General features: G+C 42.3%; 1 protein-coding gene across 1 annotated transcript in view; it reads left to right on the forward strand.

Moving 5' to 3' along the window:
• LOC104397655 (rap guanine nucleotide exchange factor 5-like) overlaps window positions 1-15,376 on the forward strand; it is a 152,421-nt gene that overhangs the window by 28,852 nt on the left and 108,193 nt on the right. The window contains exon 2 of the mRNA XM_010007655.1: window positions 8,578-8,924. Coding sequence (XP_010005957.1) covers window positions 8,578-8,924 — 347 coding nt within the window. The remainder of the gene's footprint in view (window positions 1-8,577; window positions 8,925-15,376) is intronic.

Genomic DNA, 15,376 nt, shown 5'->3' on the forward strand with positions numbered 1-15,376 from the left:
TTCCTGCTGTTATAAACTTTATGCCTTTTTAGTTGTCTGAAACATTTGATCATAAAACTTTGTTTTAAAGTGCTTTTTCCTCTGGTTTGAACAATAGCATGGTCCACTGAAAGAAGTTTTCTAGTCTGGTGAAAATGGACCTTTTCAAGTGCCCTTCTGAGACACAATTTTGATGTACCAGCCTTTGTTAAAGAAACAGTCGCTGCCTGCATCAGTGTGAAAATGGTACTCAGTGTGTGCATGTGAAGCACGTGCAGGTAGAGGAGACAGTGTGCTGGTACTGAGGACACTTCTCTGTGTGGCAAATTCATGATGCTGGGACCCTGTTCCCCCTGAACTGTGTCATGTGTGTGCTATGTCTATGCTGTCTGCACCGGGGTTTTGCAGCATCTCTTTCTGCTGCCCTTGCCCTGGCTGAGCTCTGCTGCTACAGGATCCCAACAGCAGCAGAGGAGCAGAATGGCACCACCACTTCAAACACTCTATTTTCCAGGTCTTTTCTGATGAGATATAGAATTTAATGGTAACAGAGATCCATGCTGGTCTAGCTTGCTGCTTATGCACTTAAGGTTGCACCAACACTCATACAGTGACCATTTACAACAGAAAAAAAAAGTTTACATACCAATTTGAAGGAAATTGAACACTGGTTAAAAACACAGGGCTGATAATGCTGTTCAGAGTGTCTATCTATGATAGACAGATATCCAAAAGAAGGTAAGCTGTTCACTGTTGGTACAGAAATAAAGCTAGACTATGTTAGCCAGTGACTTTTGCATTCAAGACTCTGGAATATAGTCTTGAATTTATTCTTCTGCTTTAAATGTCTATTGGAGCTGTGGAATGTCATATAGTGTTAAATGTAATGTAAATAACTACATTTTTCCGGTCCGTAGATGTTTAGTGAACATGGCCATGATTTCGATGTGAATTAGATATGTACATGGATTTATTGAGGTGTGCCCTAATTCTTACTTGTCTGTAGTGGACAGGGGTGGAAAACTTGGTAGACAACAGAGCTTGGTAGACAACAGTGCAACATAAACCATGGGTGACGTTGAGGTGGGAAGGAGATATTGAGACGAGGGAACAAGAAGTTTGTCTAGCTTGGAATCTGGAGATACCTGGCTGTGCCTTTATTGTGTCTATCTGTGGAGGAGGAAGTTAAAGGTGGGGAACAGAGGTAGGAAGATACTTTTTAAGAATGTCTAGGGCATCACCAAGCCTGTTTTCTATTGTTTGTCCCACCTGTGGCAGTGTGCAGTGCACCTCATGTATCATAAGGCTCATTGGGTGCAGAAGGTTTCATGGAGAATGTCAAGCATGGGGCCATCACTTCACAGAGTGTGCCAAGGGAAGACTGTGATGACCAGAGATGTGCTCTGCACCTCTTTGCCAAGGCTGTAATATCCTTGGGATTGCTTATTTTGAACTTTTTTCTTGTTATTCCCCTTTTAGACCATCCTCCCTTCTGTGTTTGGACTAGAGGATACAAGGTTTCACCCTTCATGCACCATGTGTGGCTTTATAAACCTTCAAAAAATCCTTTCTCAACTATCTCTTTTGCATGCAGAAGAGTCCTAGACTTTTGAATAATTTAGAAGCTATTCCATACATTTGATTGCCCCTGTTAGTCCTTACTGTTTTCCTTTTCAGTAATTTCACCTCCTTGTCATGTTGGAGGTCTCTGAAACTATTAAAAATTCAGACACACTCTAAATGTAATTGGTGGCATAATGATGGTTTCTGACATACTCTTCCCAAAATCCAACTGACTCTTTCTGCTGAACATTCAACAGGTATTTCCATAGCCCTTTCTGTTATCACACTAAGATCTCATTCTTGAGTAATAATATTTAGTTTAGAGGTCATCACCCAGTTTGAGAAGATAACATTTTGGTTTTCATGTGCACCACAGCCACATTTATCCGCAGGTTATTTTATCTTCCAGCAACTCAGGCCTGTTTCTGCAGTTCCTCATATTTAGCCTGCATCTTTAATACCCTGAAAAACTTTGTGTGCCTAAGATGTAAGAAACTCTCTGCCTCCAACATAAAAACCAGAACACTAAACTAGGCAGACCATTGCTCTGACTTAGCAGGCAGTCTCTTGTATCTTATGAAAAATAGGTGGTGCCCCTTCATTGCCCCCTCAATTCCTGATGTACGGACTTTGGCCCTGAATTTGCTTAATCCTTTTCTGAACACGCCCATATTCTCTGCCTCAGCAGTTTCACCTGGCAACAGTTGCCAGACTGTCACTACTTCCAGAATGAAGAAGTACAAGTGTCATCAGCAGATATCACTACTTCAGTGGTCAGTCTTTTTTGCACAATACAAGACTCTGTTAGACAGTACAGGCTCTATCTAACACAAGGCTGTGGAATTCATTTAGTGATTTTCCTCTACTGTGAAGAGGACTGTTTATTGTTATTTGTGGTTTTTTATCTTTTAATCATTGCTTAGTCATGCAAACACCTTCACTCCTATCCCATGTAAACTTTGTTTCCTTAAAAGCCAATGTCAAATGCTGTTTGGAGACCTGAGTGTACTTTATCAAGGAAATCCTCCTAGTTAGTCTACATGATTGTAGACTTCTTCAAAGAGCTTGTGAAACAAATTTGGGAAGGCTTTGCTGGGTCTTTCTTGGTATGTCATATACATCTGTTTTCATCCATTTATTCAACTGGATTTTTTTCTACTGGTTACCCCCAAAAGTAAGAGCTAGGCCTTAGCTTAACATAGGTCCAACTACTCTGGCTTATACATATATATATACACACGAAAACATGGGTGTTATTTATATTTTATATATAAAACCTACAAGATAACAACAATATATAGTATATTATTATAAATTATGCATTTTAAGTTTCATATAAAATATATATAAATATAAATGTGTATTTTAACAAACCATTTTCCCTTTCTACTGTAACCACATATCCTGCAATTGGAAGGATGACTTCAGGGAGTGACATGAATGGCATTTTAATGAAACTTCTCATGGGATTGTGAAGCTGGTGATGGAATACTTTTAGTTTGGGGATTTCCCTAAACATCAGAGAACAACAACAGCCTACATCACGTCTCAGTGAAATCTATTGGAGAAATTGCATGCAGTTGTAGAGGAAGGAATAGTATAGTGCAACAAATATGACTCCGATGGCACTTTCATCATCACAATTTCATTCTTTCCACGACTCATTAAAAAAACCCCAGGGGGCCTCCTTTTGACCATATTACTTTTATGGTAGTTCCTGGAGTTGAAGAAGCTGATCACTCCAGACAGTGGCAAGAGAAAGGTCCCTGTGTAAGGTATGTTGTGGCATTGGTGAGGGGCACAGATGGATGACACAGCACACCAGCCCTTCCTGGCTAGCAGATGTTCCCAGGAGTAATAGTATCTGGCCAGAGTCAATCAGGCTACAGAGACCTCCGGTTTTTGTTGGAGCTGGTGTCAGCACAGAGCCTGTCCCCAGAAACCAAAGGGAGTGCCCATTTGTTCAGGTCCCAGGAGAATAAAAGACATGAGTAGTTCTCAGAAGTATCCAAGGCCACAGACTTTATGAGGAATAATATTTTGATGCTAAATTTTCTTGCATGAGGAGTTGCAAGGGCCTGTCTAGGAATCAGTGGTTCCGTCATAGTACTGAGCATCACTTGAGTCATGTGTGAGCTGTGCAGGAAGTGGTGTACAAATGGTCAATTTTAGATATAGCCCCATTATTTTTGTTCTGCAAAGTACTATATGCAGGAAACACTTTGATAAAAGTTCCTCATTTACAAAACTATGTATGACTTTAATTTCAATTCATTGTAATTTCTCCCTTTTGATAGTTAAATAATTTGCCTCTTTGGTGTATTTTGCCTTTCCTATTTACCACCTGAATGTGAAGGAAATAACACCTTAATGTAAAAGAAATACTATCCTGAGGAACCTGTGTGTTCTGTGTTTTAGAGGCCATTGAAGTAATTCCATAAGCAGATACAGTATTTACATTTTTAAAAGCATGTGGCTTGTGAAGAAAAATATTTCATCAGACTTAAGGAGTTGAGAAATGTTAGTACATGAATAAGAAAAAGGGTGTCTAGACGTTACTTGTTTTTTCTCAGTGCTGTTAACCATTAACAACATTTCTTTTGTATCATTTAATGAATTAAGATCTCATTCCTTTAGCAAAGTGGCCATCTGATTTCAGTGCCCAGATACACACATTACAAAGGCACTTCTTGCCTCCTCTTTGAACAAATGGCTCTACCAAAGCTGCTGAAAGCCTACTGTAGAGTCTCCTTCTCTGGACACCTTCAAGATCCATTTGGACACATTTCTGTGTGACTTGCCTTAGGTGATCCTGCTCTGGCAGGGGGGTTAGACTCGATGATCTCCAGGGGTCCCTTCCAACCCCTACCATTCTATGATTCTGTTTTGGATCTTCATCAGCATTAGAAGAACAAGCTAACAGATTTAATGCATTTTTTATCTCCATCTGTTATGGGTCTGTGGTGCATTGGTGAGATTTAGAAATAAACCAGGAGAAAGCACCAGGACTTAGAGCAAAGTTGTGCACAACAAAGAGGAATTCTGTGCTGATGGGGTCCCAGTTGGGCCCACTCCCATGAGTGACTCCTTTGCTCAGCAGTGGACCCCAAAGGAACTATCCCTTCTGTTATTCCAAACAGATTACCACTGAACTGCTTCCTGTAACAAGTTACTATCTTCAGGTGACAAAATATTTAAGGTTGATCCATACATTTACTTGAAAAATGACTATGCTTTCCCTGAGACTAGTTGCATTGCACTGAAAGAAGACCCTCCTGATCCCATGCTTCACTGTGTGAAATCCAAGGTCTCAGCACTGACACTTCCCAGAGTCCTTCCTCCTGGCCCAAGCCTCTCTGTCCTCTGATCAGATAAAGGCAGTAAAATGAAAACTGGCAGAAGTAGTTTTCTCCTTTAAACAATAAATAAAACCTCACAAGCCTTTCAAGTAGTAAGACAGAAACAGCTATGGTGCAGGACTGGGAAATCCAGTTTATGAGTGTATATATCAAGTAAAATTGTTTGGGATGTTCTATGGAAGCTGACCTAAACAGAACATAGATGAAGTCTTTCAACAGGTTTTTGTTGTGCCAGGGAAACGGTATGCCTTGAGAAGGTTCTTTGAGACCCAAAGCTCAGGATATTGTCCTGCCATTATCCCCAGAATGAGGTATCTTATCAGAGATCAGGTTAGTGAGCCATGATTGGCCTTTGAACAATCTGTGCTGATTTCTCCCACTCATCTTTTTGACTTCCATGTGGCTGGAAATGATTTCCAGGAGGATTTGCTCCATAACCTTCCCCAGACCTAGGACAAAGCTGCATTTCCCTGGGTTATCCTTCTTGAAGATAGCTGTGATGTGCTTTTTCTAAACATTGGGCATCTTACAATGACCTTTCAAAGATTATAGAGGAACTGCACAATAACTACCTCAGGATGTTCAGGTATATCCTATCTGGTCCTGTGGATTATCAAATTGGCTCCTTAACTGTATCTTCCCCAACTGTGAGCAACTCTTCACTCTGCTGGGGCCCTGAGTGCACTAATAACCTGTAATTGCCTTGATCACTCTCACCTGGGACCTCCACCTACTGACCTACCTGGCACCTACTGACCACAAGGCTAGGAGCTCTCCTAAGGTCAGGCTTGGATTATGAATCTTAGCTACGATGCAGCTGCAGGACCTATTTCTAGTCCTGTTTCTTGACAGTCATGAGTAATTTGGATTTCCTGAGTTAACCTTGGATCTGACTTGTTACATTGCCTTTGCCTGATGATCAGTGGATGGTTGATGGGACCTGTTGCTGTTATTGCTCCTGCTCAGGGGCTGTGGGACTGTGCCCCAACGGTAAGATCCCTGCCTGTGCTGTCCTTACCCTTGTCTCACCCTCCCTGGTGGAGCAGCCCTCCCCTTTTGCTTCCTAACATGCTCTTACAGACTAAACTAATAGGATCAGGGAAATGGGAGACCAGATGGCAGATCTTTCCATTTAAACCAAAGGCCAGAAAGAAAAGCATTGAGCACTTCAGCCTATGCCATGCCTTTTGTTACAAGCTTCCCTGCCCAATGCATAGTAGAGCTGTGTCTTCCTTAACTTTAATTTTGCTGCCAGAGTGCTTATGGAAGTCCTTCTTGCTGACCAACATGACCTCTACATGTTCCAACTTAGCTGAGCTCTGGCCTTCTTAGCTTCATCCCTGCAAATTCAAACAAAGTTTCTGTGTTACTCCTGGATAGCCTGTCTCTGCTTCTGCCTTCTTTGTGTTTGAGCTCATCTGGGCGTTGTCTGACTCTTTCATAGGCTTCAGCATGGGCTTCACTTAGTTCAGTATTCTCCTCAGCTCTCATCAAGGTTAATTGGGAGCTTCTGAGTCATTTTAGTGCAAGCCAAATTTGTTTGTGGGCTTTTCTGCAAAGTAAACATCCCTTGTTAAGCAGAAACTGGAACACTTGAGACATCAGTTCACTGTAAAAGATGTTAAGTGGTAAAGGAACTAGCGATGGCCAGAAATAAGGATGCAAATTCATATGTGCTTTCCATGTGAATTCTATGGTTAAAATCCTAGTCTTGCCCTGTGCTGCCTCTTTCGATCTGCAAGCAGAGCTGCAACGTGTGTTCTTACATGCAGGGAATATTGCAGATTTTCAGTAGTTTCAGTTCACTGCTCCTCTAACACCAAACCAAATGGCTGCTAGCCATGCTGCCAGCTCCCATCACGCTGTTGGGGGCCAGCATAGCTCTCCAGGGGATAGCTGAGGGTGACAGGAGCTTGGGCAGAGCTGCACGGGTCCCCACAGCCTGTGGTGGAGCCCAGCTGGGGTGCTGGGGAGGCAGCCGGGCAGTGGCTCCTCTGCATGCCAGGTCCTCCCCGGGGCTGTACGGTGCTGGCTGCAGAGGACAAGGGCTTCAAACCCTCTTCTCCCAGGCACCGGTACCCGCTACCTGGTCTAGCTGCTGTCGCTCAACCTCGGGTGTTCCAGCAGCAGCTGCTCGCTCTCTGCTGGCCCTGCTCGCGGACTGCAGCAGTGCAGCCTTAACAGCAGCTTTGTCAAAAGCCTGTGAAATTCTGCTAACCGGTGGAGTAGCTGGCTTCCTGATCCTTAGCAGCTTTATACAAATCCCTCCCTGTAATTGGACCAGTGTTTGTTTTAGGGCAAAGACCCCATATTATACATATATATATCTGTAGTACAGCAATATACATATCACCACACCTCTTCAACAAGTATTTTGACATCAGAATAAAATACGGGTTACAGAAGATACAAATTCTTTTGTAGCATGGGAATGGCAGCAGCACGTGTGCTCAGCTGCATTTGGGGGAGAGGACTGGGGAAATGACTGATTTTACCACCTTTGCTTTATATCAGCTTACAGACATGGTGCACACTAGGGCTCTCACATCCATGCAATGATGTTACAAGGGCTTGCTGGGCAAGGTCACAGTTGTCAGGTAGAACTGAGAAAACCAAGAAGCTGTGTCATTCCAGATTTGAGTTCAGATGATAGATGATAAAGCAACTGAGAGTAAGGACAAAATAGCACCAATTTCACAGAAGTAAGGGCAAAAAAATGTTTTTGTTTGCCTGTGGTGAGTTCCATGAAAATAACAACTACTTAAAGGATGAAAAGAACTTCTAATAATCTATTAAATCCTCTGAGAGTTGTTTTGTTGTTTTTTTTAAGGAAAAAAAACACTACTATGTATTAAATGGAGGGGCTAAAAGTATAGCTGCCTGTAATTATGGCAGGAAAAAAATCCCAAAGCTGAACTGTGAAGCTTCCCCAAAATGGTAGTCAGTAAGGTCTCCTTAGGGAGAAAGAGAGCAGGTTTTATATTGCATCACATCCTTCACATGCCTTCTGACATGACCCTTCTGGCTCCACTCCTCGTGGGGCCATTGGCTCTCTCTTAACCTCAGCCACCTAGGTAAGAGGATCCATCTATCAGCCCAGGAGCAGATGGCTAATGCAGCCAGTACTGCCACTTACTGTCAGCACTGCCTGTGGCAGCTGCTTTCCAGCCCCACCGGGTCTGGAGCTCCAGGCTTCTTCTGCCTTTGGGTGGTACTGTAGTCAAAGCAGCCCAGCGTTTGTCAGAGGAGTGGTCTTTCACTTAATCGTTTTGGAATTTGGTTTCTGAAGTAACAAATAGAATGATTTGGGTTGGAAGGGACTGAAGGATCATCTGGTTCCAACCCCCCCTGCATGGGCAGGGACACCTCCCACTAGACCAGGTTGCTCAAAGTCCCATCCAACCCGGCCTTGAACACTTCCAGGGATGAGGCATCTACAGCTTCCTTGAGAAACCTGTCCCAGTGCCTCACCACCCTCACAGGGAAGAATTTCTTCCTAATTTCTGATTTAAATCTGCCCACTTTCTTCCTAATATCTAATCTAAATCCACCCTACTTTCCTCATACCCTAGCTATAGAAATAGTATTTTAATTAAATAAAAAACAATTAAATATTTAAGTCAGTTGGGTTCTCACTTTAAGTTTCTAATTTTTATTATTATTTTTTTAATGACAGATAATTTCCCTGTGTTTGAGAAACTGCACCTTTCTCCCCTACCCGGGACCGTTCCCCTGGAACGCGGCCGAGCCGTGCCCGGGACAAAAGCTCTTCACGCCCTCCCGGGACAAACCCCGGGGCTGCTCCCCGCCGGGCCCGGCCCCGCATCCCGCATCCCGCTCCCACCCCCGGCGCTCCCGCTGGAGCCGCCACCAGATGGAGCCCGCCCCGCATCCCGCATCCCTCCCTGCCCGCATCCCGGCTGCCCCGCATCCCGCCCTCCCCGCGGCCAGGGATTGGGCTCTCCGGGGAGCGAACACCCTGGGAGCCTCCCCTGCCTTCCGGAGACAATAAGGCCCTGCAAGGTGAGGGTTCGTTCTCCAGGAGGAGGTGAAGCTGGGTGTGATTAACACCAGGGCACGCCAGGTGTTGCCCAAGGTAAACAGGAATAGTAAACATGCAGGCTGTGAGAAAGCCGAGAGTGAGGTTATGGTGAGGAGATAGGAATCTAAATACGAAATAGTTACACATAATGCTTTAGACAATATTATTTAAGTACTAATCGCTGTTTAAAACATCACCCCACAATTACAAAATTTTCCCCAGGTATCTGAGTTACTCTGCCGAGCACATCCCCAGGGGCTGATCTTTCACAGGATGACTGCTCAGCAGCACACAATGATTTATTCTCTTCAAAGTACTCAAGGTTGGAACCCGGAGTCACCCACCTCAGCAGAGCAGGTTGCCCGGTGTGATTAGCACAGGGTGAGCACAGGGAGCAAGGCAGGTCTCTGCTCCCATCCTGCAACACAAATGGGCTCTGGAAATCTTTCCCTTCAAAGGTGGGATCCAGACAAAAAAATCTAGGCCAAGTTTTATAGAATGCTGTGCTAATAGAGGGAAGAGGAGTTAGAGTGTTGAAAGAAACTTTCTGGATTAATGAAGAAACATTTTTCTCTCCATTTCTCTTCCAATGAATGGGGTACAAGTGACAGAGGAGAGAAAAAAAACTAAGAAGATTTACTTGACAAAAATGGCAAGTAGACTGTATTAGCAGAGACCAACAGAAAGGTACTGAGTGCAAATTAAATTAAGCAGAGCTAAGTTCAAAGTCAGTCTTTTCAGCTATGCCCCTTAGTCAAATGTTGAATCGTTTATGATCAGTGTTGGTGTTTTATTTGGCCAAGCACTGCCTGAGCTGCTGGGCTCCCTGCTTTGCCTTCAGCTGGGAGAAGTCAGTAGGCTGGTGGGAGAAAAGATATTTGAGCAGCACAGTATTAAAAAATGTTATAAAAAATATTACTACTATTTAAAAATTAAAATGGAAAACTTCAAAACCATTGAAAAAATCTATAGGAAATACACCTGGCTTGTTTTTTTTCTGTGGCTGGATGGCAGCACCCTGTATAGTTGGCTCAGCCACTCAGGAGTCCTTGGCAGTGCTTGATGACAAGTGTCGTGTGGTGGCAGCTTCAAATCCAGAGAGGAGATTCAGCCACCCAAGCTAGAAATCCAACTTGATGTTGCAGGAATCCCAATTTTATCTTTTTCTGTAGTCAGAAGTTTGTTTATGTTTTTGTTGTTTTGGGGTTTTTTTTTAATGAAAAAGCTGGGTTTTTAAAAATTGTGCTTTGGAGTGTTGCCTGACTTTTTAAAAGAGAATAATTTCCTAGAAATGGTAACCATTTCTTATACACATATATATATAAAAGGAAGCCTTAGAACTATCCAGGAAAAAATTAATGAACTTCCTGGCTGGCTCTGGTATTTGCTCCCTTATTTACATGGATAATCCTATGCAGACTCAAGGGAAAACATGAAATTACCGTATTTTTAAAGGTAGCTAAAACTGGATCAAAGTCCATAGGTGTTAGTAATACTGATGATGCATTTGGATTTCAATTTGCTGCACACCAAACAACTGTCCAATTATTTGATGTCACTGCTAAATGAATACAGAAGTAAAAGGTGATTGTTACCTCTGGAGATTGGTTAGGAGTGTGAGAAGTTGACAGCAAAGCTGGAAAGGAGGCTGCAGGTCCTTGGGTGATCCAGGGCAAGGCTCTGTTGCTGTCATGACTGACAGAGCCAAAAGGTGACTGTTACAGTCTGTAGCTGGTCCATTGGTTCCACACATGCTCCACAATCAGGATGTAGATATGGTATTTTTCAGTATATTACTCAAAATAAAGGATGTTTCTGTGCTCTACTAATAGTTCTAAAAGATTATTACTTCCTAGTTAGCAGAAAAGACAAAGCCTGTGAAGCTTTATTTTTCTGTAGCTTCATGATTACATTCTTGAGCAATTCTGCATTACTTCTGAATGGTTTCTAATCCACTAGGACCAAATTTGAGTGCCATGTGTGCCAAGGCAAAACATTGTGGTGGAACACAAGCTAGAGAGCAAGCCAAGTTAGGCAAAAAATATGTGATGAAGATAGAAAAGAAATTAAGGTAGGTCGGAAAGCATAAGTGAGCTGTGGATAGGGATTTGAAGGGATGCTTTAGGTGGCAATTTGCAATTGGACCATGTGAAATGCCAGAATGTAACATTATAATATCATGTTACACAGTATAGAAATCAGTTCTGCAGCAGTTTTCTGCATTAGAATATTTGGTAATATTGCTGTAATTATATGATTGCAATGAATTATAGTGTTATTTATTATACTAATACATAAGTCATTAAGACCCTAAAGTATGGGGATCAGTGCTGGAAAAATCTTGCTGATGAGCTTCTTGGAATATTTGGGTGATCCCCATGTAATGGGATGAGAATCCTCAAATCAATATCTTGTCACTTCATTATCCAGCAGTTCTCCTTTGTTTTTCCTCAGCTTTTGCTCATTCCTGGTAACATTTAGGTTGCTTGTACATAAAAGAATTGATCTACAGGCCCCTAGTTACTCTCAGTGGTAGTCTCACACTTGTAATATTTACAGTCCTGAGCTGCCACCACAAGGCTGGATCTAGGATGGCTGAACTGGCATGAGGACCTTCGGGGATGTTGTTCCTCTGTCCCCATTCTTCTGCATATCTGATAAACCCTCAGCTGTCTGCTCCCTGTAAGCCTCCTGCTAAAGAAGGTATGCTTTGCTCCAGGCACTTGGAATGCATGACTCATTTTTACTGTATGCCTTCCATGCAAAATTTTATTATGTAAATCTAAGATGGCTTATTAGTAAAATTATTTAGTAAACACTGCTGCATAATTCATTGTGTACATGGGAGCTTCTAAGGCTAATGTGCCAGATAATGTACTGTGTGCCTTCAGTGGAATACAAACAAATACAGGCAGTTATTCTCGTTTTTGGTAGTGTTGACCATGTCATTAAGCTATCACTGTTATTGTTGTCTTAAGTGCTCTGCTTCTATTCAGTGCAGTTTCCCACTTGCAGTCTCCTGTTGGCTGCTCAGATTTCTGGAGAAGCAGGTGGAAGGTTGCAGCCCTCAGAAATGTTTCTACCAGCCTGCACCTGGCTGGTACAGGCCAGGTTCTTGGTCTGATCCTGCTGATGTTCCCTCCTCATGTTCATCATTGATGTAATTTGCTTATCTTTATGGACTCTTAAGGTTATATATTTGGCCTTTTCAGGAAAGTGTTTGGTTTTTAACCTTTTTTTTCTTGCAGCAGTTGTGAACTGCCCTCCACATAAGTTACTAGGAGATTGTGTCATTTGGGAAAGCAGATATTTCTGCCTTCTCCATGTTTTTGATGTTCTTTCAAATAATTTAATTCTTAAAGGTCAGAAGCTCTGAGGTTATGTGATTAGTGCTAGAACTCATTCTGATGTTGAGATTATGATAATACTAAGAATAGTTTAAAATTCAGCTTTCTGAGGTCAGCTTTCTTACTGATGGTCCCTGTGATATGATAGAAAGTTACCATATTCCCAGGACAAAAAAAATCCAAGGACATGTTCAGAAAACTTAAACTCTACTAGCTCTGTTAACCTAATATTTTCTATCAGCTAGATGGATCAAAGTAAAAAAAAAACCAACCTAACAAAACCCAATGAAAATATGAGAACAAGGTCCCTACAGTCCTCCTCTGGGGAGGCAGAACTCGGAACTACCAAACTCTGTTAACTGTGTTTAAGCCAACAAAGCTATTAAGATAAGCCAGGCATCCCCTTAGATAATTCCTCTGGAATACCTTCTGGTTTCTGGCTTGTTTGATTTCTTCTAGCTTAAGTTTTGGTGTTTCTTTGGCAGGTTCTAGGGAGTGGCATCCAGCCTTGTTTGGCTGATGGTGGATAGTGCTAAAGACAGGGACCATGGGGGAGTGCCAGGAGGTGAAAAGGGTCAAAGTGTGAACAATCCTTGTTAACTTTGCCTCTATGGATGGAACGCACATAAAGGAAGAGGAAAGACTGTCTGAAGAGAGAAAAACTATTATTTGTGAAGAGAATCCGTTTCTGAAGTATACATTGTTTTCTTGCCTTCTGGTCTCGTGTGTATCTTCTCATAGCTTCTGCTGACTTACTGTACTTCCAGTCCAAAGATACAGGTACTGTTAGGTCAAGTTGCTCAGCAGCTATTGCATTTCTGACTGCTGTGTTTATGGTCGTGTGTCCTGCAGATTGCTACTATTGTGTAATTCACCTGTGTGAAACAAGCCATGCAGAGAACAAATTCTTTCAGGGTGTAATGAAAACTAAACTATAAATAGCATTGGAAACACATCTTTAGAGCAGTGGGATTTTGAAGTAAAGTTTATAAAAAGTCTGGTCTTGGAAAACTGACACTTTGATTAGAATTAAATGAGCAATTTCATGGTGGTGGGGTATAGGCAGTGGTTATTAATTATTCATTTGATTCATTTCAGAGTGCTTTGATCCTTGCAGAAGTAGAGTTGCAGTGGTAAGGCCCCAGCCATCTATCCATTGGATATTAATGATATTCTGTTGTGTTGGGTAGTTCTGGTTGCACTACTGAATACAGATTTCTTAGGGGCGTTGCTGTTTCAGCGGGATCCAGGAAATAAAGCCAGACTGCAGACTTTTGTCTCTTGGTGCAATTTCCTTGATCACTTCTATTCACCTTTCAGAATAGTAAGGCATTGATGATGCTGTGTCTGAATGACCTGTATTTTGAAACCTGCCTTTATTTTTAAAGGACCCGAGCAGCTGTGATGCCAAAACCTGTCTTACATTACAGTCAGCAGCAACAGCCACAATGAAAACCAGTAAGTCCCATGGCCTCCTCCAAAATATGTGAGTTGCTTCATGTCATAGCTGGGCAAGCAGGCTGGTATAGAAGGACTATGTACAATCTTCCACCACAGCCACAATGGAGGGAAAATCAGAAACAACTCTTCCTTTAGTGGGGCAGCAGTTCATAAATGAAGATAATTTCCTGGATCAGGTTGCTTTCTCTCCACCAAATGCAATGCTCATTAGAAGGAGCTGTCACAGGTTCACGGATGAGATTTGTAGCCTCAGTGTTGACACAGGACTGGAAATACTGATACCAGGATGATTTGAACTCATAAATGAAATAAAACACTTTCAAGGGAACTTCATGCACTGAACTGACATTTAAGGAAACACTTAAGAGCAGGTTCCTTGACTTATCACACGAGGGGCCAGCCCACGGAGCTTGCTACCTGACAGGACAATCGAATTCAGACTGATTTCCTAGTCTAAATATCTCTTTTTACTCCTAATGACAGCATCTTACCTCCTCTCACTCCCTCCATCTCCCTGAAATGTTTCTTGTTGGCTTGTTTCTTTGGCTCTTGGAGGATATATAGAATAAAAATAATTGTAACCCACGAAGTGCCGGATTAGGATCAAGGAAACACTACTGTGAAGGATGGAAATATTGCTGATGGTGTTTATTTTAATTTTCTTTTAAAAATAACATTCCCTGATTTCAAGGAAGAAATCAAGATGGCCAAACAATGTTAATAATGCATACAATAGGACCATTGTCTGAACTGGAACTGCATATGCTGGATTGTGGAGTTTTTAATATGCCCAGATTCTCCAGAGTTGAAGCGTCCTCACTAAGCTACTCTTTTTGAAAAGTAACTCATGCCCTTTTCATAGATTCTTCAGACTTTCCTGTTTTGTTCACTCCTTCAAGAAGCCAAAAGCAAGTAGCCCTCCCTGTCTGGAGTTGTTCAGCAATGGGATTTTGTCAGTCTTTTATGAAATGAAGGTATCTTAAATCTTGTTTGTAGTGGTACGTCTCTGTGGGCTAAAATCCCAGTTACTGTATGTATGTGTCATCTAAAGACACTTTCTTCTAATATTGGCCATGCAGAAAAAAATCCAGACTTTGGAGGAAGAGTTAATATTTTTCTTAGACTGGTGGAAGGAGTTGAAAGCAGAGACCCTGTCCTCTTCCAGGAATGACAAGGGACGAGGTGCACAAAAAGCAAATAGTCAGATTCAAATACCATTGGGCTGGTGGGGGGGAATGTGATGGTTATGGGACAGATTGTTTTAGTAAATTTTCAGCTGGATCAGTTTTTTCAGCCTAGTCCACTGCAAATGGTAGTGGTGGCAGCAACATCCAGGAGACTCTGACTCTCCTTTCATGGCTGTGCCAGCTTATGTCAGCCTAAGGAGTAGTGAGCCTGCGATGACATGCTTCTGACGACCACAGGCAAGCTAACCCTGTATTACAAGTGTTGTATATACTATGCTGAGTCATTTTAGTACCTGAAAGTATATGATGGCCAGCCCTCTACCTAATTAAACTAGTATAATTATAGCTTCCTGTCAAGGTTTAAGGCTGGGCCAGCAATTAAATGAATTAACCCCCCCTGCCTTCCCAGAAAAGGAAAGTGAATAAGGCAGAGAGATG

This window comes from Chaetura pelagica, unplaced genomic scaffold (genome assembly GCF_000747805.2).
Source record: "Chaetura pelagica isolate M959 unplaced genomic scaffold, ChaPel_1.0 scaffold10, whole genome shotgun sequence".
In the NCBI taxonomy this organism is placed as follows: Eukaryota; Metazoa; Chordata; class Aves; order Apodiformes; family Apodidae; genus Chaetura; species Chaetura pelagica.